Source organism: Cherax quadricarinatus, chromosome 1 (assembly GCF_038502225.1).
Source record: "Cherax quadricarinatus isolate ZL_2023a chromosome 1, ASM3850222v1, whole genome shotgun sequence".
Taxonomy (NCBI): Eukaryota; Metazoa; Arthropoda; class Malacostraca; order Decapoda; family Parastacidae; genus Cherax; species Cherax quadricarinatus.
Genome location: NC_091292.1, coordinates 94455182 through 94480950, shown reverse-complemented (window position 1 = coordinate 94480950; position 25769 = coordinate 94455182). Strand labels below are relative to the sequence as shown.

At 41.5% G+C, this 25769-nt stretch overlaps 1 protein-coding gene across 7 annotated transcripts in view; it reads left to right on the top strand.

The window, feature by feature from the left end:
* Positions 1 to 25435, top strand: part of LOC128689855 (uncharacterized) — a 483205-nt gene extending 457770 nt beyond the window's left edge. For 6 of the 7 annotated variants that reach the window (XM_070084518.1, XM_070084526.1, XM_070084540.1 and 3 more), the window contains 2 exons: positions 4796 to 4959; positions 11908 to 12429. In XM_070084518.1, the coding sequence (XP_069940619.1) occupies positions 4796 to 4959; positions 11908 to 12108 (365 nt within the window). In that variant the 3' untranslated portion in view covers positions 12109 to 12429. Of the gene's footprint in view, positions 1 to 4795; positions 4960 to 11907; positions 12430 to 25340 lie in introns of those variants that run through there. The other variant, XM_070084552.1, reaches the window with a different exon arrangement.
* Positions 25436 to 25769: the final 334 nt, after the last annotated feature.

Sequence of the window (25769 nt, the reverse complement as noted above, 5' to 3'; positions counted from 1 at the left end):
ACTGCAAGAAGCCCCTATCACGAGCCTTTTCCATCCTATGGAGAGGGAGCATGGACACGGGGGTCGTCCCTCAGTTACTAAAAACAACAGACATAGCCCCACTCCACAAAGGGGGCAGTAAAGCAACAGCAAAGAACTACAGACCAATAGCACTAACATCCCATATCATAAAAATCTTTGAAAGGGTCCTAAGAAGCAAGATCACCACCCATCTAGAAACCCATCAGTTACACAACCCAGGGCAACATGGGTTTAGAACAGGTCGCTCCTGTCTGTCTCAACTACTGGATCACTACGACAAGGTCCTAAATGCACTAGAAGACAAAAAGAATGCAGATGTAATATATACAGACTTTGCAAAAGCCTTCGACAAGTGTGACCATGGCGTAATAGCGCACAAAATGCGCGCTAAAGGAATAACAGGAAAAGTCGGTCGATGGATCTATAATTTCCTCACTAACAGAACACAGAGAGTAGTCGTCAACAGAGTAAAGTCCGAGGCAGCTACGGTGAAAAGCTCTGTTCCACAAGGCACAGTACTAGCTCCCATCTTGTTCCTCATCCTCATATCCGACATAGACAAGGATGTCAGCCACAGCACCGTGTCTTCCTTTGCAGATGACACCCGAATCTGCATGACAGTGTCTTCCATTGCAGACACTGCAAGGCTCCAGGCGGACATCAACCAAATCTTTCAGTGGGCTGCAGAAAACAATATGAAGTTCAACGATGAGAAATTTCAATTACTCAGATATGGTAAACATGAGGAAATTAAATCTTCATCAGAGTACAAAACAAATTCTGGCCACAAAATAGAGCGAAACACCAACGTCAAAGACCTGGGAGTGATTATGTCGGAGGATCTCACCTTCAAGGACCATAACATTGTATCAATCGCATCTGCTAGAAAAATGACAGGATGGATAATGAGAACCTTCAAAACTAGGGAGGCCAAGCCCATGATGACACTCTTCAGGTCACTTGTTCTATCTAGGCTGGAATATTGCTGCACTCTAACAGCACCTTTCAAGGCAGGTGAAATTGCCGACCTAGAAAATGTACAGAGAACTTTCACGGCGCGCATAACGGAGATAAAACACCTCAATTACTGGGAGCGCTTGAGGTTTCTAAACCTGTATTCCCTGGAACGCAGGAGGGAGAGATACATGATTATATACACCTGGAAAATCCTAGAGGGACTAGTACCGAACTTGCACACGAAAATCACTCACTACGAAAGCAAAAGACTTGGCAGACGATGCACCATCCCCCCAATGAAAAGCAGGGGTGTCACTAGCACGTTAAGAGACCATACAATAAGTGTCAGGGGCCCGAGACTGTTCAACTGCCTCCCAGCACACATAAGGGGGATTACCAACAGACCCCTGGCAGTCTTCAAGCTGGCACTGGACAAGCACCTAAAGTCAGTTCCTGATCAGCCGGGCTGTGGCTCGTACGTTGGTTTGCGTGCAGCCAGCAGCAACAGCCTGGTTGATCAGGCGCTGATCCACCAGGAGGCCTGGTCACAGACCGGGCCGCGGGGGCATTGACCCCCGAAACTCTCTCCAGGTAAACTCCAGGTAAGAGGGTGAAAAGTAGGGCATCCAAAGTGAGTTTATTCAAGTTCAGAGCAGATATCAGACTTCAGAGTAGAGAATGTTTTTTTTTTTATATATATATATTTTGGGGCTGTGAGGTAGAGGTTGGGGATGTATATAATAATAATAATGATGATAATACAGTGGATCCCCGATTTTCAAGTGCGTACATTTTCAACATTTTTGAGGAATTGGAAAGAGCTCCATGGTGTTAGTTGGGTATTGCCATTAGCTAAACAAGGGATGTATAAAAAATCTATTTTAGTGATACATAAGTTTTGGAGTTCTGTTAATAGCTGCTGTGGATAGCACCTCAACAGCTTCAGTAGCCAATAAAACCAATATTCACTTCACTAGCTAATAATACACCTGTTGTCCTGTTCACCTAGCAGCAAATAGGTACCTGGGTGTTAGTCGACTGGTGTGGGTCGCATCCTGGGGGACAAGATTAAGGACCCCAATGGAAATAAGTTAGACAGTCCTCGATGACGCACTGACTTTCTTGGGTTATCCTGGGTGGCTAACCCTCCGGGGTTAAAAATCCGAACGAAATCTTATCTTATCTTATCTTAAAATCCCAGAAAGTATCAATAGAGACTTCACGTCCTTTTTAGGAAACTGTCTGCCCACAGAAGGAGCATGACCTACTTTAGTCTTGAATTTAATGTGCCTAACTGTGAAATAACACACAGGAATAATTATTATATTCATTGGGAAATATTAAACCTGTAGGGGTCAAGAGCACCTGCACACAGGGACAAGCCTTTATGTGTATATTTCATTTGGGACAATATACTCATGATAATTCTAAACTTGTTGGGATTGTGTGCTTGAGACAAGCTTTATGACGTACATTTTATCCAGAAATGTCTATAATTAAAGCTTGGCCCTCGTTGGCAGCCTTTGTCATACTTCCATGGCTAACTTTACTGACTTTTAGTGACATAGTTTACCACTTCACAATCTAAAGAGCCTGACCAAGATTTTTTCTTTAAAAAGAATAGGATAAGCAAGTAGGCTCCCTTTCACTGAATTTTGTAGTTGTCTATTTACAGACTGTTTTGTATGAATTGTACCTATGTACATACAGTGTAACCTCGGCTTATGAGTTTAATCTATTTCATAATCTAGCTCGTATCCCGATTTGCTGATGTGCTGAGTCAGTTTTCCTCATTTAAATTAATTGAAATGCCATTAATCCGTTCTGGCGGAATTCCTGCTCTCAGAAGGCAGGACAAAATATACTTCAATATAACGCTAATATCAACTCTACGGCTTATGTATCTATCAGAATTCATCTAATATGACATAATAAGCAATATAAATAACATAGAAAGCTGATATATACTCTAGAATGAATAAAATATGTATGTCGTTATGTGACAAGTGGTGGCGGCCATTCCCGCTCCCACTCTGAGTGTTGTTGTGGTACAGGTCGGCCATCACTAATCCGGCAATCAGTTATCATGTTCCATCAGTAATCCGGCACTAAATTCGGCTAGCATAATTTCAAATTTCGTTATACTGATTCAAATCATTATACTGACTCAAATTCCATCATTATACTGACTCAGAAATTGTGCAGATGGTTGTAAATCCACAGCAGCAAGCCAGTGGAGGAGAAAACAGTGATGAAAATGAAGAAGATGTAGCAAAAAGTGTCTGTACTGATAGGTTAATTAAATGTATTCTAACATAACCACTCTGTAATCCGACAAACTCACTAATCAGGCACACTACAGGTCCCAATGATGCTGGATTAGTGATGGCCGACCTCTACTCACTCTGCCATCTCGTGGTGGCATTCTGAAGCTCACTTGTTATTATCACAATTCATCTACTATGACATGATAAACAATATAAATAACATAGAAACCTGATATACACTCTAGAATGAATAAAATACGTATGACATTATGTGACAAGTAGTGACGGGCATTCCCGCGCCCGCTCTGAGCTTTGTTATGGTACTCTGTCATCTCGTGGTGGCATTCTGAAGCTCACTTGTTATTATATTATATTATTATTATATTTATTTATTTATTTTTGTCTTTGCAAACAGTACATTGAGATTTTATATTTACAATAGTGGGTTGCAATGCAAAGAGAGCCTCTATTATGCCTAGGCATTATGGGCCAACTTAACATTATTGGCTTAAAGTCTACTTAACTAAGGAGTATATCATAGTTGTACAGTAGGATAGTAATTATTTCATAGTTGTACAGTAGAATATTAATTATGAATGAATCAAAATTTGTATAATACAAAGATATATTTATATTCGAAAATACTTTTTGTGAAAACAATGATTTGATTTTATTCCTGTCAACAATGGATAAAAGGTTCAAAGTGATTGTTTCAGTTTTGATGTGGAACGTAGTACCTTATCTTTGATAGTATGCCTACAGTCTTGGAGATTTTCTGGGTGATTTGTTGTATGTGTGTCCAGAACTTAAGGCTGCTGTCAAGGTGGATACCTAGGAATTTTCCCTCTGAGAGTCTTGTGACTGATGATCCATTTAGCGTTATGTTAATTGGATCATTTGCAGCTTTGTTTCCAAACTGAATGAAATAGGTTTTATCAGTGTTCAGGGTAAGTTTGTTAGTCATCATCCAGGCAGATATTTTCTGTAATTCAGCATTGACTGTGTTTGCTAGTATGACTGTGTTTGGGTGGGAAAAGACATATGTAGTGTCATCTGCAAATAATATGGGTTTGAGTAGCTGTGATGCATATGGTAGATCATTGACGTAGATGAGAAAGAGGAGTGGTCCAAGGGTGCTTCCTTGTGGGACTCCTACTGTGATTGGTTGGGTGGAAGAGTGTATTATTATATTACGTAAACTCCAGGGAAGCGCTAAACCCGTAGGATTATGCAGCACCTGTGGGGGGGGGAGGAGATGGAAGGTATTCAAGCTTAATTTAGGGAACTGGAACACAGATAGAATTCCCTAGATCAAGAACCCCTCACCAGCATCAAGGAACCGCCCTTGAGGGAAAAGCTCGCATCCTGAATTTTGGCTCGTATCCAGAACCAAAAATCGACTGAGCGACTGCTCATATCCTGAAAAACTCATATGGTGGGGCACTCGTAAGCCAAGGTTCCACTGTATATGCAACAGTCTGAGTTTCTCTTCATTAGACAGTTATAATTATGCTTCTGCACAGTATTTACAAACATTCACAATGTTTCAGAGTTTGGTTGGAGGCGCATCTGTCTTCGAACTACAGTCATGCTTCTGGTTCTTTTCATATGTGAATCTATTCCACATTTTGGAGTTGCCATTGAATTGGTGGGTGGCCTGCTAGTGACACCATTTATATTTATCTTTCCTCCAACTTTCCACATCCTTATTAAGGTGAGTCATACTTTTATCAATAGCAGTGTAAGCTTTTGGATAATTTGGATAATCTTGTTGGAATCAGATTTTATTTATATAGATGGGGTTGTAAGAGAAGTGAATGCTAGAGTCTTGGCAAGAGGTGTGGAGTTAAATGACATGGTGCTTTTGGGAGATTCTGAAGAGAAGTCGCAGAGGTTGGTAGATGAATTTGGTAGGGCATGTAAAAGAAGAAAATTAAAAGTGAATATAGGAAAGAGTAAGGTTATGAGGATAAAAAGATTAGGTGACGAAAGACTTGATATCAAATTGGAGGGAGAGACTATGGAGGACTATGGAGACTATTCAGATATTTAGGAGTGGACGTGTTAGCAGATGGGTCTATGAAGGATGAGGTGAATCACAGAATTGATGAGGGAAAAAGGGTGAGTGGTGCACTTAGGAGTCTGTGAGACGAAGAACTTTGTCCGTGGAAGCAGAGAGAGGAATGAGAGTATAGTTGTACCAACACTCTTGTATGGGTGTGAAGCATGGGTTGTGAATGTTGCAACAAGAAGGCTGGAGGCAGTGGAGATGTCATGTCTGAGGGCAGTGTGTGGTGTGAATATAATGCGGAGAATTCATAGTTTGGAAATTAGGAGAATGTGTGGGATTACCAAAACTGTTATCCAGAGGGCTGAGGAGGGGTTGTTGAGGTGGTTCGGACATGTAGAGAGAATAGAACAAAACAGAATGACTTCGAGAATGTATAAATCTGTAGTGGAGGGAAGGCAGGGTAGGGGTCGGCCTAGGAAGGGTTTTGTGTGCGAGGGGCTTGGACTTCCAACAAGCGTGCATGAGCGTATTTGATAGGAGTGAATAGAGACAAATGGTTTTTAATACTTAGCGTGCTGTTGGAGTGTGAGCAAAGTAACATTTATGAAGGGATTCATCCAAACCGGCAGGCCAGACTTGAGTCCTGGAGATGGGAAGTACAGTGTCTACACTCTGGAGGAGGGGTGTTAATGTTGCAGTTTTATAACTGTAGTGTAAAGCACCCTTCTGGCAAGACAGTGATGGAGTGAATGATGAAAGTTTTTCTTTTTCGGGTCACCCTGCCTTGTTGGGAATTGGCCGACGTGTTAATAAAATGAAATACTACAGAGGAATATAGCAAATAATATTGTTGCAGTAATAACACCAGGAGGCAGCTCTGATGAAAACTCACACTCACACGAGCTTTTAAATCTCTGCACAAAATTCAATTTAAACCAGCAAATAATAGAGCCTACTAGACTGGAGAATACACTAGACCTCATCTTCACTAACAATGATGATCTGATAAGAAATGTCACCATATCAAAAACAATATACTCAGATCACAACATAATTGAGGTTCAGACATGTATGCGTGGAGCCCCAGACCGACAAAATGAGACTAGTCACGAGGGAGCATTCACCAAATTCAACTTCAATAACAAAAACATAAAGTGGGACCAAGTAAACCAAGTCCTAACCGATATAAGCTGGGGAGATATACTAAGCAACACAGACCCAAACTTATGCCTAGAACAGATTAACTCGGTGGCACTCGATGTATGCACAAGGCTTATTCCTCTAAGAAAAAGGAGGAGTAGATGTAAAATAGAAAGAGACAGGCGCTCCCTTTACAGGCGACGGAAAAGAATAACAGAGCGGCTAAAAGAGGTCAATATATCTGAAATGCGCAGGGAGACACTGGTCAGAGAAATAGCAAGCATCGAACTTAAGCTAAAAGAATCCTTTAGGAGTCAGGAATCGCGGGAAGAACTAAAAGCCATAAATGAAATCGAAAGAAACCCAAAGTATTTCTTCTCCTATGCCAAATCAAAATCGAGAACAACGTCCAGTATTGGGCCCCTACTTAAACAAGATGGGTCCTACACAGATGACAGCAAGGAAATGAGTGAGCTACTCAAGTCCCAATATGACTCAGTTTTTAGCAAGCCGCTAACCAGACAGAGTCGAAGATCAAAATGAATTTTTTATGAGAGAGCCACAAAATTTGATTAACACAAGCCTATCCGATGTTATCCTGACGCCAAATGACTTCGAACAGGCGATAAATGACATGCCCATGCACTCTGCCCCAGGGCCAGACTCATGGAACTCTGTGTTCATCAAGAACTGCAAGAAGCCCCTATCACGAGCCTTTTCCATCCTATGGAGAGGGAGCATGGACACGGGGGTCGTCCCTCAGTTACTAAAAACAACAGACATAGCCCCACTCCACAAAGGGGGCAGTAAAGCAACAGCAAAGAACTACAGACCAATAGCACTAACATCCCATATCATAAAAATCTTTGAAAGGGTCCTAAGAAGCAAGATCACCACCCATCTAGAAACCCATCAGTTACACAACCCAGGGCAACATGGGTTTAGAACAGGTCGCTCCTGTCTGTCTCAACTACTGGATCATTACGACAAGGTCCTAAATGCACTAGAAGACAAAAAGAATGCAGATGTAATATATACAGACTTTGCAAAAGCCTTCGACAAGTGTGACCATGGCGTAATAGCGCACAAAATGCGCGCTAAAGGAATAACAGGAAAAGTCGGTCGATGGATCTATAATTTCCTCACTAACAGAACACAGAGAGTAGTCGTCAACAGAGTAAAGTCCGAGGCAGCTACGGTGAAAAGCTCTGTTCCACAAGGCACAGTACTAGCTCCCATCTTGTTCCTCATCCTCATATCCGACATAGACAAGGATGTCAGCCACAGCACCGTGTCTTCCTTTGCAGATGACACCCGAATCTGCATGACAGTGTCTTCCATTGCAGACACTGCAAGGCTCCAGGCGGACATCAACCAAATCTTTCAGTGGGCTGCAGAAAACAATATGAAGTTCAACGATGAGAAATTTCAATTACTCAGATATGGTAAACATGAGGAAATTAAATCTTCATCAGAGTACAAAACAAATTCTGGCCACAAAATAGAGCGAAACACCAACGTCAAAGACCTGGGAGTGATTATGTCGGAGGATCTCAACTTCAAGGACCATAACATTGTATCAATCGCATCTGCTAGAAAAATGACAGGATGGATAATGAGAACCTTCAAAACTAGGGAGGCCAAGCCCATGATGACACTCTTCAGGTCACTTGTTCTATCTAGGCTGGAATATTGCAGCACTCTAACAGCACCTTTCAAGGCAGGTGAAATTGCCGACCTAGAAAATGTACAGAGAACTTTCACGGCGCGCATAACGGAGATAAAACACCTCAATTACTGGGAGCGCTTGAGGTTTCTAAACCTGTATTCCCTGGAATGCAGGAGGGAGAGATACATGATTATATACACCTGGAAAATTCTAGAGGGACTAGTACCGAACTTGCACACGAAAATCACTCACTACGAAAGCAAAAGACTTGGCAGACGATGCACCATCCCCCCAATGAAAAGCAGGGGTGTCACTAGCACGTTAAGAGACCATACAATAAGTGTCAGGGGCCCGAGACTGTTCAACTGCCTCCCAGCACACATAAGGGGGATTACCAACAGACCCCTGGCAGTCTTCAAGCTGGCACTGGACAAGCACCTAAAGTCAGTTCCTGATCAGCCGGGCTGTGGCTCGTACGTTGGTTTGCGTGCAGCCAGCAGCAACAGCCTGGTTGATCAGGCGCTGATCCACCAGGAGGCCTGGTCACAGACCGGGCCGCGGGGGCGTTGACCCCCGAAACTCTCTCCAGGTAAACTCCAGGTCTCTCCAGTGGAACCTCAAATTTCGAACGTATCGCTTATCGAACTCTTCGAAAATCAACCGCTTTTTTCGAACCAACTTTGTCCCTATTATCGAACTTGCCCCTATTTTTGAACCGCCGTGTACCGGACCTTTCCTCCAGCCTGCTCTGTCCACGTCCCTGTGCAGGCGCCGTGAGCCAGTCCGGCTTTGTTGATGCTTGAGTGAACACTAACCTGCGGTCTCATTCAAACATTTTATGATTAATTCACTGTGTTTAGTGCTTGTGGTACTGTGAAATAAGCTACCATAGGCCCAAAGAAACTTACTAGTGGTACCCCTGTGATAAAAAAAAAAGTGAGAAACACCATAGATGCGAAGAAGGAAATAGGAAAATCTTAGAGGTGCCAGAAACAGAGGACTGTGGACAGTTATTTTGTGAGATGGGTCCAGTGACTCTCAGGCTGGTCCTAGTGGCATTAACCCTTAAACGGTCCAAACGTATATATACGTTCATGTGCGTAGCACCCCAAACGTATATATACGTTTTCTTTGTCATTCATTCAACATTGCCACAATAAGCCTGAGTCACCTAGACATGAGAGAATGGGTGTGCGCACTCACTATGCGCCATATTAAAATAATTGGGCATGCCTGGGTAACATATGCTCTTTTTTCCTTTTAAAAGAAAAGATTTTTTTCTCCTCAAAAAATTTGGGGCGCTACGCGAGTGAACATATATACTGTATACGTTTGGACCGTTTAAGGGTTAAAAGATAGAGAAGGGAAGTAACCCCAGAGAGGGCTTTGATACCTAAAGTCCTTATGGAGGGGGATTCCCCTTCCAAACACTAACCCCAACTCCCTCTCTCTTCCTCCTTATCTTCCAGATGCCATCACCAATCTTCAATAAAGGTAAGTAAAAATGTTATTTTATATATTTAAATTTATTAATATATAATTGTACACTATATTTGTTGTGTGTATGTAAAACTATAATTAATCTCTATAAAATGTATTTTTTTGTGAATATTTTTGGGTTTCTGGAACGGATTAATTGTATTTCCATTATTTCTTATGGGAAATATTGCTTCGCTTTTCAAACTTTTCGAATTTAGAACTAACTCCTGGAACAGATTAAGCTCGAAATTTGAGGTTCTACTATATAAATAGTTAACCATCGGTTAACATGGTAGTTATATTCTTGAAAATGACATGTAATGAAAAATTGAGTAAAATGAATTGAATACATATGGGAAAAATAGGGTTACGTTCCTTACACCCAAAAAAGGGCAACCAAATTTTTTTTTAAGTCTTACACTTAAAAAAATTATAATGTGATTGTAGCTCTGTGCGTGTCAGTCAAAGATCTCTCATCTACTTCTCTGCAAGCAGATGGAGGTGCCTTATTGTTCAGTTGTTGCACTCTTAGCAACTTTATGAGGGTTATAAAGGAGGGGTTAATGCAGTTGGGGTGTACTCAGGAGGGGTTAGGTAGGAGAGGCTAGAATAGTTGGGGTGAGGGGTTTCGTGTGGGCTGGGGTAGGGATTGGGGAAATACTGGCATGGGAGGTGGAGACTGAACAATGGAGGGGTGCAGGCACGAGGTGGAGGGGTTTGGTGGGGGATGAAAGCCAGCAGCAAAAAGGTGGTATGATGGTAAAGGTGTAGGTGGCAGTGCCGGTGTCCCATCTCAAAAAAATTTTTCTAAATCACCTCTGTCAACTTAGCCCTCTATGTTTCTGGTATCATATATGGGTCACAGTTCTCCTAAATATGTTTTTGAAGTTGGTCACCCATGATAGGTAGCTTTACTTTAGCCCTATGTGCACTCCTAGTTACTTTTGCTATGATGTCAACCATCACTGTTGTCTTCATACTCCAGCTTTGGTCTCCTATTGTTAGGTGCGGTGGGTTGTGTATCTCTGCAACTACTTTTGGTCCCCTAGTCTTGACTAAGCCCATTATGAGGGGTTTTCCTTCTTGTCTGTTTATCCCTCTCACCTATATAAAACTCCACTGATTTCTTATAACAGTGTTACTCCCCCACCTTACCTGTTTCCTGTTTACTTCATCACTTTATATCCTGCTGGAAATAAGGCATCTGATATTTCTGTTAGCTTTGTTTCTTGTGATAGCTACAATGTCTAGGGTTACCTCAGCTATTTCTTCTTTCAACTTATCACTCTTGTTTGATAATCTATCTGCATCTAGGTGCTACTTATGCTATGCAAGTGTGTGCCAGTGCTGTGATTCCTATGCTATGAGTGTGTTAAAACATTTTTTCTGAGTGTTCTAGCTATACAGCAACCAGTAGGGCAGAGCACCCAGACAAACCATGTGTGCCACCACATACAGGCAAGTTCCTCACATCTGAAGCCTTCCCTACTTCCACACATAGGCAAGGTAGCATCTTTATTCACGAAATCATATTATTATTATAATCAAGGGGGAAGCGCTAAACCCGTAGGATTATACAGCGCCCAGGGGGGGATGTGGAAGGCATTCAGGCTTAATTCGGGGAACTGGAGCACAGATTCAATTCCCTAAATCAAGAGCCCCTCACCAACATCAAGGAACCTTCCATGAGGGGCACGAAATCATAACAAATCATGGCGGCTTTGAAGGGACTTGAGTATGCCACAGCCACACTAGTGTGGGATTTTTCTGTGAAAACCTGGTCACAGTGGGGCCCATGCTAACCTCCCTGTGGTGTATATATACCTAGTTGGACAAATCTTTGTTTTAGAGCCAGCTGGCCGAGTGGTTAACACAATGGCCTACAAGTTTTAGGACTCACTTGCCATGGATCCAAGCCCCACCTGTTTCATGATTTGATAAGGTAGCATCCTCCTTTTGATGGCCTTGCTCTCCCACTATTTATTGTTATACATATTCTGATTTTATTCCCCTGGGTCACTCTTTCCTGTATACCTTGATACACCACTCTTAGTGGTCTTACTTGATTTGATAAATAATGAAAAAGTTTAATTCTTCAAAAAAAACTTTTTTTGCATGTTGCATGTGTATATTTCATTTGTATCCTGGCAAGTCTTCCTTATGTTTATATTTTCTGTGCTTGCTAAGATAAAATTTAACCCCTTTTACACATTCTTAATTTTCAATGTAAATTACAGCTGTTTCACATATAAACAGATCAGTATGTCTTAAGTAAATGGTTCATTTGCTCTTAAACAAAATATTTTAATATTTGAAGTTTACTCTACCTGATTTAATATCCTAATTTTCTTCTTTGTCCTCAGCGAAAAGCAAGCGGCCAAGTGGATGTAAAGGATGTAGTTTTAGCAGGCAATATCATGTTTTTAGGAATTGTGGGGAGCATTGCAGCAACTACCGATAGCTTTATGCATGTAGCAAAACTAAAAGAATTTGCACCACCATGTTACATTAACATTACAGCAGCATCAGCTGTGGCAGAAGCATCAGGGTTTCCTAATCCATAAATCTGAATATCACCGATATATGGATACTGTGCTGTGTGACCTAAGAGGGTCGTGCAGCACAGTATAAGGTAGTTATATTCCAAGACTGTTATTAACGTGCATATGGTATAAGGCAGTAAAAGCATTATAGTTAATAAACTTCAGTCATTTTGAGTCTATATCTTCTGTTATTGGGAGAGGAGAGTTATTAAATGGAGAGTTAGAGGTATTGGGAAGATGGAAGGAATATTTTGAGGAATTGTTAAATGTTGATGAAGATAGGGAAGCTGTGATTTCGTGTATAGGGCAAGGAGGAATAACATCTTGTAGGAGTGAGGAAGAGCCAGTTGTGAGTGTGGGGGAAGTTCGTGAGGCAGTAGGTAAAATGAAAGGGGGTAAGGCAGCCGGGATTGATGGGATAAAGATAGAAATGTTAAAAGCAGGTGGGGATATAGTTTTGGAGTGGTTGGTGCAATTATTTAATAAATGTATGGAAGAGGGTAAGGTACCTAGGGATTGGCAGAGAGCATGCATAGTTCCTTTGTATAAAGGCAAAGGGGATAAAAGAGAGTGCAAAAATTATAGGGGGATAAGTCTGTTGAGTGTACCTGGTAAAGTGTATGGTAGAGTTATAATTGAAAGAATTAAGAGTAAGACGGAGAATAGGATAGCAGATGAACAAGGAGGCTTTAGGAAAGGTAGGGGGTGTGTGGACCAGGTGTTTACAGTGAAACATATAAGTGAACAGTATTTAGATAAGGCTAAAGAGGTCTTTGTGGCATTTATGGATTTGGAAAAGGCGTATGACAGGGTGGATAGGGGGGCAATGTGGCAGATGTTGCAAGTGTATGGTGTAGGAGGTAGGTTACTGAAAGCAGTGAAGAGTTTTTACGAGGATAGTGAGGCTCAAGTTAGAGTATGTAGGAAAGAGGGAAATTTTTTCCCAGTAAAAGTAGGCCTTAGACAAGGATGTGTGATGTCACCGTGGTTGTTTAATATATTTATAGATGGGGTTGTAAGAGAAGTAAATGCGAGGGTCTTGGCAAGAGGCGTGGAGTTAAAAGATAAAGAATCACACACAAAGTGGGAGTTGTCACAGCTGCTCTTTGCTGATGACACTGTGCTCTTGGGAGATTCTGAAGAGAAGTTGCAGAGATTGGTGGATGAATTTGGTAGGGTGTGCAAAAGAAGAAAATTAAAGGTGAATACAGGAAAGAGTAAGGTTATGAGGATAACAAAAAGATTAGGTGATGAAAGATTGAATATCAGATTGGAGGGAGAGAGTATGGAGGAGGTGAACGTATTCAGATATTTGGGAGTGGACGTGTCAGCAGATGGGTCTATGAAAGATGAGGTGAATCATAGAATTGATGAGGGAAAAAGAGTGAGTGGTGCACTTAGGAGTCTGTGGAGACAAAGAACTTTGTCCTTGGAGGCAAAGAGGGGAATGTATGAGAGTATAGTTTTACCAACGCTCTTATATGGGTGTGAAGCGTGGGTGATGAATGTTGCAGCGAGGAGAAGGCTGGAGGCAGTGGAGATGTCATGTCTGAGGGCAATGTGTGGTGTGAATATAATGCAGAGAATTCGTAGTTTGGAAGTTAGGAGGAGGTGCGGGATTACCAAAACTGTTGTCCAGAGGGCTGAGGAAGGGTTGTTGAGGTGGTTCGGACATGTAGAGAGAATGGAGCGAAACAGAATGACTTCAAGAGTGTATCAGTCTGTAGTGGAAGGAAGGCGGGGTAGGGGTCGGCCTAGGAAGGGTTGGAGGGAGGGGGTAAAGGAGGTTTTGTGTGCGAGGGGCTTGGACTTCCAGCAGGCATGCGTGAGCGTGTTTGATAGGAGTGAATGGAGACAAATGGTTTTTAATACTTGACGTGCTGTTGGAGTGTGAGCAAAGTAACATTTATGAAGGGATTCAGGGAAACCGGCAGGCCGGACTTGAGTCCTGGAGATGGGAAGTACAGTGCCTGCACTCTGAAGGAGGGGTGTTAATGTTGCAGTTTAAAAACTGTAGTGTAAAGCACCCTTCTGGCAAGACAGTGATGGAGTGAATGATGGTGAAAGTTTTTCTTTTTCGGGCCACCCTGCCTTGGTGGGAATCGGCCGGTGTGATAATAAAAAAAAATAATCTTCTGTTATTATAATTATATTTAGGGGAATGTGTTAAACCCATGGGGTCATACAGCACCTGCAGAATGGAAGTCGGGTTTGATCCAAGAAAGGAAGCACAAATTAAAGTCCCTGGCTCAGGAGCCTGTCACCAACATCCAGGGACCTCCCTTGAGAGGTACTCTAATTGTATATAGGCCTCTCAAGAATGGGGCCTTGATACCAGTGAGGGCTGCTTGATCCAAGGAGCTGGACTTAACCTCCCATTCCTCAAACCAAACCTGAATGCCTCCCATTTCCCAGGCGCTATATGACCCCCTACTGATTTAGCACATCTCCCTGAATAAAAAAAAAATTAAATGCTGTATATGTGATTAATTTATATAAGTACTAAATTTTAATCTGGTGTGAAAATTATGTTGCTATTTTCTTGCATGTGCATTTTAACTCCTCATAGAAAAAATTTCTACTTTTCATGCAGTTTTTGAGCTAATATGCATTGTATATCAAGGAATGCATTCCCAGATTAAAAATATGTACAGGTAATGCTAAAATTAAATTCAGTACACTTTCATTTTCCTGTACAGTATATATTCAGAACTATGTTAGTACAAATAATTAACAAAAGCTGAGGAGAGAAGGATAGGCTCAAGGAATTGGACCTGTCCTCTCCTTTCTTCGACTGAACGTGATTGCCTTTCATTCCCTCAGGTGCTGTATGACCTGAGTTTAGTGCTAATCTCTTCCCCCTCTATGAATCTAGTTATATTTAGGTGGAAGTGCTAAACCTGTAAGCATTATACAGCTCCTGGAGAAATGGGAAGCAATCAGGTACAAGCTAAGGAAGACAACTGAAACTCCAGTTCAGTGCATCAAGAGTCCCCTCACTGTATGTGCTTTTCTTTCAAGATGGATGCCCACATCCTGAAGGGCTCTTGCTTCAAGATATTAAAAGCTACTCTCTCCTTCCCTGGATCAAACCTGACTGGATTACTACCCATTCCTAAATGTACAACTCATACAAGTTTAGTGCTTCCTTGTGACTATGATAATTCAGATTTACAGACTGTTGTAATTACAGTAGTTGTAAAGAAAGCATAGTCTTTAATTACATACATGTATTAAAATTCAACACATTCGCCATCATTCACACATAATCACTGTCTTTGCAGAGGCACGCAGATATGACAGTTCAGATTGCTTTTTTCTTTTACAAATGAACGTTAAAAGAATACAAAAATTTTTAAACCAAAATTATAATCACTACAAAGTACATATGGTAATCTGACATTTTTTATTTAACATTTTTCCCTGTAAAGGAATGTGAGCACTAAGTATAGGATATGAAATAGATTAAATCCTGCTTTAGGTTTCTTGTAAACTTTTTTTTTTCAACACACCAGCTGCCTTCCAATATTCCCTGTGTGGTATTAATGAAAATGTAGTGGCACTAAATGTGTAAAATGTTAACTATATTATTGTACTTGTATGTTTTTCTTTTTAAATTTAGTAATTTATACAGGAGAGAGAGTTGCTAGCCCCTTCCTCTCGGCATTTTAGTCACCTCTTACTACACCTCTCCACAGATGGTTATAAATTAATTTATATTGTACAAGTCTGCATTACTGCAGCCAACTACTATTACCCAAATAAATGTAGAAATTTAAAAATACATATATAAAAAAGTTTTTAATCCTAAAAGATTCATTTCAATCTCAAAGACCTTGGGGAGCCCATCTGGAATATGTTACAGGTCATACACACCCATGGCAAGGTTCATGTGATCATTATGCTTAGTAATCCCTTAAAGGGAGTAATGCCTTGATGACAGGGAGAGGCTTCTATTCCAAGGAAGAGGACTTCAGCTCCCCTTCCTTCAAATTCAATTTTTTTATTTCTTTGCATAGTATACAATGTGTGCTTTATTTTTTTTTATTATCACACTGGCCGATTCCCACCAAGGCAGGGTGGCCCGAAAAAGAAAAACTTTCATCATCATTCACTCCATCACTGTCTTGCCAGAAGGGTGCTTTACACTACAGTTTTTAAACTGGAACATTAACACCCCTCCTTCAGAGTGCAGGCACTGTACTTCCCATCTCCAGGACTCAAGTCCGGCCTGCCGGTTTCCCTGAACCCCTTCATAAATGTTACTTTGCTCACACTCCAACAGCACATCAAGTATTAAAAACCATTTGTCTCCATTCACTCCTATCAAACACGCTCACGCATGCCTGCTGAAGTCCAAGCCCCTCGCACACAAAAAATCCTTTACCCCCTCCCTCCAACCTTTCCTAGGCCGACCCCTACCCCGCCTTCCTTCCACTACAGATTGATACACTCTTGAAGTTATTCTGTTTCGCTCCATTCTCTCCACATATCCGAACCACCTTAACAACCCTTCCTCAGCCCTCTGGACAACAGTTTTGGTAATCCCGCACCTCCTCCTAACTTCCAAACTACGAATTCTCTGCATTATATTCACACCACACATTGCTCTCAGACATGACATCTCCACTGCCTCCAGCCTTCTCCTCGCTGCAACATTCATCACCCATGCTTCACACCCATATAAGAGCGTTGGTAAAACTATACTCTCATACATTCCCCTCTTTGCCTCCAAGGACAAAGTTCTTTGTCTCCACAGACTCCTAAGTGCACCACTCACCCTTTTCCCCTCATCAATTCTATGATTCACCTCATCTTTCATAGACCCATCCGCTGACACGTCCACTCCCAAATATCTGAATACATTCACCTCCTCCATACTCTCTCCCTCCAATCTGATATCCAATCTTTCATCACCTAATCTTTTTGTTATCCTCATAACCTTACTCTTTCCTGTATTCACTTTCAATTTTCTTCTTTTGCACACCCTACCAAATTCATCCACCAATCTCTGCAACTTCTCTTCAGAATCTCCCAAGAGCACAGTGTCATCAGCAAAGAGCAACTGTGACAACTCCCACTTAATGTGTGATTCTTTATCTTTTAACTCCACGCCTCTTGCCAAGACCCTCGCATTCACTTCTCTTACAACCCCATCTATAAATATATTAAACAACCACGGTGACATCACACATCCCTGTCTAAGGCCCACTTTTACTGGGAAATAATTTCCCTCTTTCCTACACACTCTAACTTGAGCCTCACTATCCTCATAAAAACTCTTCACTGCTTTCAGTAACCTACCTCCTACACCATACACCTGCAACATCTGCCACATTGCCCCCCTATCCCCCCTGTCATACGCCTTTTCCAAATCCATAAATGCCACAAAGACCTCTTTAGCCTTATCTAAATACTGTTCACTTATATGTTTCACTGTAAACACCTGGTCCACACACCCCCTACCTTTCCTAAAGCCTCCTTGTTCATCTGCTATCCTATTCTCCATCTTACTCTTAATTCTTTCAATAATAACTCTACCATACACTTTGCCAGGTATACTCAACAGACTTATCCCCCTATAATTTTTGCACTCTCTTTTATCCCCTTTGCCTTTATACAAAGGAACTATGCATGCTCTCTGCCAATCCCTAGGTACCTTACCCTCTTCCATACATTTATTAAATAATTGCACCAACCACTCCAAAACTATATCCCCACCTGCTTTTAACATTTCTATCTTTATCCCATCAATCCCGGCTGCCTTACCCCCTTTCATTTTACCTACTGCCTCACGAACTTCCCCCACACTCACAACTGGCTCTTCCTCACTCCTACAAGATGTTGTTCCTCCTTGCCCTATACACGAAATCACAGCTTCCCTATCTTCATCAACATTTAACAATTCCTCAAAATATTCCCTCCATCTTCCCAATACCTCTGACTCTCCATTTAATAACTCTCCTCTCCTATTTTTAACTGACAAATCCATTTGTTCTCTAGGCTTTCTTAACTTGTTAATCTCACTCCAAAACTTTTTCTTATTTTCAACAAAATTTGTTGATAACATCTCACCCACTCTCTCATTTGCTCTCTTTTTACATTGCTTCACCACTCTCTTAACCTCTTTTTTCTCCATATACTCTTCCCTCCTTGCATCACTTCTACTTTGTAAAAACTTCTCATATGCTAACTTTTTCTCCCTTACTACTCTCTTCACATCATCATTCCACCAATCGCTCCTTTATACACGTTATAAAGCAGATGAACAAGGAGGCTTTAGGAAAGGTAGGGGGTGTGTGGACCAGGTGTTTACAGTGAAACATATAAGTGAACAGTATTTAGATAAGGCTAAAGAGGTCTTTGTGGCATTTATGGATTTGGAAAAGGCGTATGACAGGGTGGATAGGGGGGCAATGTGGCAGATGTTGCAAGTGTATGGTGTAGGAGGTAGGTTACTGAAAGCAGTGAAGAGTTTTTACGAGGATAGTGAGGCTCAAGTTAGAGTATGTACGAAAGAGGGAAATTTTTTCCCAGTAAAAGTAGGCCTTAGACAAGGATGTGTGATGTCACCGTGGTTGTTTAATATATTTATAGATGGGGTTGTAAGAGAAGTAAATGCGAGGGTCTTGGCAAGAGGCATGGAGTTAAAAGATAAAGAATCACACACAAAGTGGGAGTTGTCACAGCTGCTCTTTGCTGATGACACTGTGCTCTTGGGAGATTCTGAAGAGAAGCTGCAGAGATTGGTGGATGAATTTGGTAGGGTGTGCAAAAGAAGAAAATTAAAGGTGAATACAGGAAAGAGTAAGGTTATGAGGATAACAAAAAGATTAGGTGATGAAAGATTGAATATCAGATTGGAGGGAGAGAGTATGGAGGAGGTGAACGTATTCAGATATTTGGGAGTGGACGTGTCAGCGGATGGGTCTATGAAAGATGAGGTGAATCATAGAATTGATGAGGGAAAAAGAGTGAGTGGTGCACTTAGGAGTCTGTGGAGACAAAGAACTTTGTCCTTGGAGGCAAAGAGGGGAATGTATGAGAGTATAGTTTTACCAACGCTCTTATATGGGTGTGAAGCGTGGGTGATGTATGTTGCAGCGAGGAGAAGGCTGGAGGCAGTGGAGATGTCATGTCTGAGGGCAATGTGTGGTGTGAATATAATGCAGAGAATTCGTAGTTTGGAAGTTAGGAGGAGGTGCGGGATTACCAAAACTGTTGTCCAGAGGGCTGAGGAAGGGTTGTTGAGGTGGTTCGGACATGTAGAGAGAATGGAGCGAAACAGAATGACTTCAAGAGTGTATCAGTCTGTAGTGGAAGGAAGGCGGGGTAGGGGTCGGCCTAGGAAGGGTTGGAGGGAGGGGGTAAAGGAGGTTTTGTGTGCGAGGGGCTTGGACTTCCAGCAGGCATGCGTGAGCGTGTTTGATAGGAGTGAATGGAGACAAATGGTTTTTAATACTTGACGTGCTGTTGGAGTGTGAGCAAAGTAACATTTATGAAGGGATTCAGGGAAACCGGCAGGCCGGACTTGAGTCCTGGAGATGGGAAGTACAGTGCCTGCACTCTGAAGGAGGGGTGTTAATGTTGCAGTTTAAAAACTGTAGTGTAAAGCACCCTTCTGGCAAGACAGTGATGGAGTGAATGATGGTGAAAGTTTTTCTTTTTCGGGCCACCCTGCCTTGGTGGGAATCGGCCAGTGTGATAATAAAAATAAAATATTGTTAAGCACAAAAGAAAGCCATTAATATGCCTGAGCATTTCAAGCACACTTGGGTCAAACCTGAATGCTTCCCATTTCCCAGGCACTATATGACCCCTATAAGATTGCTTCTCCATGAATATAACGAAATGCGCTCAGTAATGATCATCACCTCCAGTTGCCAGGTGATGTTGAACCAAAGCTCTCAGAATGCTCCAGAACTGTTGTGGACCTTTCTGCTATGGCATAGTGGAAGGCCTACCTGGAATGATGGCACCTGTACCCAATGGAGCTGTTCAGAAGTGTAATCAAGAAGATAAAAACTAGAGACAGGAACTCTTGGATGTATGATGGGTGATTTCATTGGAGATCTAACAATGATGTCGAAACTGTGCTGAAGAAGAGCTTGGCACTCAGCCCTGAGTTATGCTTGTACCAGAATATAGTACAGTACAGATTACACCAAGGTAATAGCTTCCTGTGAGGTAAGAAAAGACTGCCACTTCATGTACACACACAAACCCCTGAACAACCACCCATACTGGAGTATGCAGCACCTGTTTGGAACCCACACTTGATCAAGCACGTCAAGAAATTAGAGAAAGCGCAAAGGTTTGCGACAAGGTTAGTTCCAGAGCTAAGGGGAATGTCCTATGAAGAAAGGTTAAGGGAAATCGGCCTGACGACACTGGAGGACAGGAGGGTCAGGGGAGACATGATAACGTCATATAAAATACTGCGCGGGATAGACAAGGTGGACAAAGACAGGATGTTAGAGGGAGGGGACACAGAAACAAGAGGTGACAATTGGAAGTTGAAGACTCATCTGAGTCAAAGGAATGTTAGGAAGTATTTCTTCAGTCACAGAGTTGTCAGGCAGTGGAATAGCCTAGAAATGACGTAGTGGAGGCGGGAACCATACATAGTTTTAAGACGAGGTTTGATAAAGCTCATGGAGCAGGGAGAGAGAGGACCCAGTAGCAACCAGTGAAGAGGCGGGGGCCAGGAGCTAAGACTCGACCCCTGCAACCACAAATAGGTGAATACAAGCAATAGGAGGCTAACACACAATCACATAATGAGACTCACTCTACAGTCAAACATGGATGACCTATCAGTGACAGACCCCAGAAAATGAGCTTACCTGCAGAGAGGCCTCTTGCTCATCCACAAAGAAAAAGCACCCCAAATGTCTTGATTGGGAGAAGCTCCCACATGTTTAGAAGCAGATCAGACCCAGACAGGATGTTTTGAGATTTGAAGAATTTACTGTCCTGGTAGATCACTCAGTGCTCTTAAATAAAAATAAATATAAAACAAGAAAATCCATGGTAAAATTAAGTAACAATTAAAACTACTAGCATGAACAAAACACAAATAAAAACTACTAGCATGAACAAAACACAAATATAAACCAGCATGAACAAAACAAATATAAACCACTAGTACTGTATATACAAAACACAAAAACTAGTAGCATGAACAAAACACAAAAATCCTGTAACACCAAGATAAAATAACCCTCGTCATTGAATCACCATATAGGTAGAAATTTGAAAATGAACATAGATAAGAGTAAGGTGATGAGGGTATCAAATGATTTGGATAAAGAAAAATTAGACATCACATTGAAGAAAGGGAGTATGGAAGAAGTGAATGTTTTCAGATATTATTTGGGAGTTGACTTGTCAGCGGATGAGTTTATGAAGGACGAGGTTAACCAGAGAATTGATGAAGGAAAAAAAGTGAGTGGTGTGTTAAGGTATCTGTGGAGACAAAAAACTATCATTGGAGGCAAAGAATGGAATGTACGAAAGTATAGTGGTACCAACACTCTTACATGGGTGTGAAGCTTGGGTTGTAAATGCTGCAGCGAGGAGGAGGCTGGAGGCAGTGGAGATGTCTTGTCTAAGGGCAATGTGTGGTGTAAATATTAGGCAGAGAATTTGGAGTGTGGAAATTAGGTGTGGAGTTACTAAAAGTATTAGTCAGAGGGCTGAAGAGGGGTTGTTGAGGTGGTTTGGTCATTTAGAGAGAATGGAACAAAACAGAATGACTTGGAGAGCGTATAAATCTGTAGGGGAAGGAAGGCGGGGTAGAGGTCGTCCTTGAAAAGGTTAGAGGGAGGGGGTAAAGGAGGTTTTGTGGGCAAGGGGCTTGAGTTTCCAGCAAGCATTTGTGAGTGTTAGATAGGAGTGAATGGAGACGAATAGTTTTTGGGACCTGACAAGCTGTTGGAGTGTGAGCAGGGTAATATTTTGTGAAGGGATTCAGGGAAACCAGTTAGGTGGACTCAAGTCCTGGAAATGGGAAGTGCAATGCCTGCACTTTAAAGAAGGGGTTTGGGATACTGTCAGGGAGGGGCTTCTAAACTGTCGTATCTGAGTGCCTCTGCAAAGACAGTGATATGAGTGATGGTGAAAGTGTTGAACGATAATGAAAATTTTTTTTTCTTTCTTTTTGGGTCACCCTGCCTCGGTGGGAAATGGCCGTGTTAAAAAAAAAATTAGCTTTTTAACACCAGTCACTTCCCATCAATCTAGGGTTTAAAAAAAGTAAAAAGAAACATTTACCAATACTCACTCATTCAATCACTGTCTTTGTTTAGCACTTAGTTATAATAATAATAATAATAATAATAATAATCACTGTCTTCCTAGAAAGTGTTGACATTACAGTTCAGATGGCCCTCGAAACTGCAACATCCTTACCCCTCCTTCAGAGTGCAGGCAATATTTCCCACCTCCAGGTGTCAAGTCTTGTTAACCAAGTTCCTTGGTTCCCTTCATAAATGTTACCGTGCTCACACTCTTAACAGCATATCAAGTCATGACAACTACTTGCCTCTACTCACTCCAATCTAATGCACTCTCACAAGCCTGTTGGATGTTTAAGCCCCTAGCACTCAATGCCCCCTTTACCTGCTCCCTTCAACTCTTCCTTTGATGACCCCTACCCATATGTCCCTGCACCCCAAATCTGTATACCCTACAAGTTTGGTGACAAGAGTAAAGAAATGTCTGGGCAGTAAAAGAAGATTGGATATCAGATGGAAGGAGTGAGTCTGGAGTAAATAAATGCACAACAGCATTCAGATACTCAGGAATATCAGCAGATGGATCTATGAAAGAGGGAAGGGGTAAAAAGGTGGGTGGTGTATTGAGGCATTTGTAGATAGACATTAATCTATGGAGACAAAAGGGAAATGTATCAGAGTATAGTGGTACCAACACTTTTATTTGGGTTCAAAGTATGGGCTATAAAAGTTGTAGAATGGAGGCTGGAGGCAGTAGAGCTTTCATGTTTGAGAGCAATTTATGATATGAATATTATATAGAGGATTTTGAGCACAGAGATTAGTACACTTTGAAGTTACCAATAGTGTGATTCAAAGGGCTGGGGAGGGGTTGTTGAGGTGTTTGGGTGTCAAGAGAATGAAACAGAATAGGACAGTTAATAGATTATATAAATTTAGGGTGTAAGAAAAAAGGGGTAGGGTCATGCCAGAAAGGGTTGGAGAGAGGGGGTAAAGATCTTGAGTGTTACAGGCTTGGACACTGAATAGGCTTGTGTGAGTGTATAAAGATTAGATGTAAAGAGATGAGTGGGTTACATGGCTTGACATGCTATTGGAGTGTGAGCACAGAAGCATTTATGGAGGAACTAAGGGACAAATGTTACCTAGATTGAGTCCTGGAAGTGGGAAGTACAGTGCTTGCACTCTAAAGGAGGAGTTAGGATGTTGCAGTTCAGATAGTCATCTGAACTGTAATGTCAGCTGGTGAATATGTTCCCTCTTTCTTTTTCAGAGGGAAAGGGGGAGTGTCTCACTCTTCTTCACTGGAAGACAGCCTGTGTGTTTAAACTAACAAACTTCCTTAACTTTAGTGCATGCATGCATTAAGAGCTTGTCATTCACCAATCAGTGCTGTTAGGCAAGCAAATGTGTAAGTACCTGTGACACCAAAGTCAGAACTTTGTGACATAGAATAATTGTAATTGAAACTAATTACAATTACAATAATTACTAACTGAACTAAGTGTTGGAAACTATTTTACTTACAAGTAAAATTAATAAGATTACATTAAAAATAACATTATACCAATGAAAACATTTCTGATTAAAGTTTGCTTTTGAATACACAGTACAGTACTAAAAAAATCTAGGCAAGAGTTTAGACAACATGGGTGGTGGTAGTAATAGTAGCAGCAGTTATCAATATCTGACATATTAAAAAAAACATTTTGTATTGTAATTGCATAAAACATTTCACTGCAGTGAATGGGACTTAACCCCACTCCCAGGCCTATCACATCACCTAAAATTTACTGACCGCAGTGTAATTGAGGGTGCTATGATTAAGACATGGATCTATGTAACTACATTGGTAACAATGATGTAGATCTACATGGGAGACTGTGAAAGGGTTAAGAATGTCCAAAAAAAACATTGATTTTATGGACCGAGTGTCTCTAGACTGTAAAACAGCATAACCCTTCTGGGCTAGGTTGCTTTGAACCTGCTGTTTATTCCATTTAGTGGTCATATTTTCAAGGAGGGGTGTTAATGTTGCAGTTTAAAAACTGTAGTGTAAAACACCCTTCTGGCAAGACACTGATGGAGTGAATGATGGTGAAAGTTTTTCTTTTTCGGGCCACCCTGCCGGTGGGAATCGGCCAGTGTGTTAATAAATAATAAAAATAATTTTGTTAGGTAAGACACATATGCAACAGTTAGGTATCTTTATTTTGAAACGTTTCGCCTACACAGTAGGCTTCTTCAGTCGAGTACAGAAAAGTTGATAGAAGCAGAAGATACTTGAAGACGATGTAATCAGTCCATCACCCTTGAAGTTTTGAGGTGGTCAGTCCCTCAGTCTGGAGAAGAGTATTGTTCCATAGTCTGAAACAATATGGAGTTGAAGTGACAGGATGGAGCCTTATATAATGCCAGGAGGTGATATGTAGGCCACTAGTAGAGGTACGAAGGTAGTTGTTGGAAGGTCAGGTCCCTCTCAAATCCAGCCATTTTCACTAGTAGAAGTTGACAAAGTTGATTTCAGGTCTGTACCAAGATACCCTTGTGTTGCAGTGTCTGACAGAGTGAGAATGGCTGAATTTGAGAGGGACCTGAGCTTCCAACGACTACATTCTTACCTCTACTAGTGGCCTACATATCACCTCCTGGCGTTATATAAGGCTCCATCCTGTCACTTCAACTCCATATTGTTTCAGACTATGGAACAATACTCTTCTCCAGACTGAGGGACTGACCACCTCAAAACTTCAAGGTGATGGACTGATTACATCGTCTTCAAGTATCTTCTGCTTCTATCAACTTTTCTGTACTCGACTGAAGAAGCCTACTGTGTAGGCGAAACGTTTCAAAATAAAGATACCTAACTGTTGCATATGTGTCTTACCTAACAACCTGTCGGTATTTTATACCATTTTAATGTTCACTCTGTCAGACACTGCAACACAAGGGTATCTTGGTACAGACCTGAAATCAACTTTGTCAACTTCACTAGTGAGAATGGCTGGATTTCAGAGGGACCTGACCTTCCAACGACTACATTCTTACCTCTACTAGTGGCCTACATATCACCTCCTGGCGCTATATAAGGCTCCATCCTGGCACTTCAACTCCATATTGTTTCAGACTATGAAACAATACTCTTCTCCAGACTGAGGGACTGACCACCTCAAAACTTCAAGGGTGATGGACTGATTACATCGTCTTCAAGTATCTTCTGCTTCTATCAACTTTTCTGTACTCAACTGAAGAAGCCTACTGTGTAGGCGAAACGTTTCGAAATAAAGATACCTAACTGTTGCATATGTGTCTTACCTAACAACCTGTCGGTATTTTATACCATTTTAATGTTCACAAAAATAATTTTCAAGTCTGAATAACTCCTATTCCTGAAAAAGGCAATGATGGCAGCATACACATTCTACTACCTAGGTATTATATATA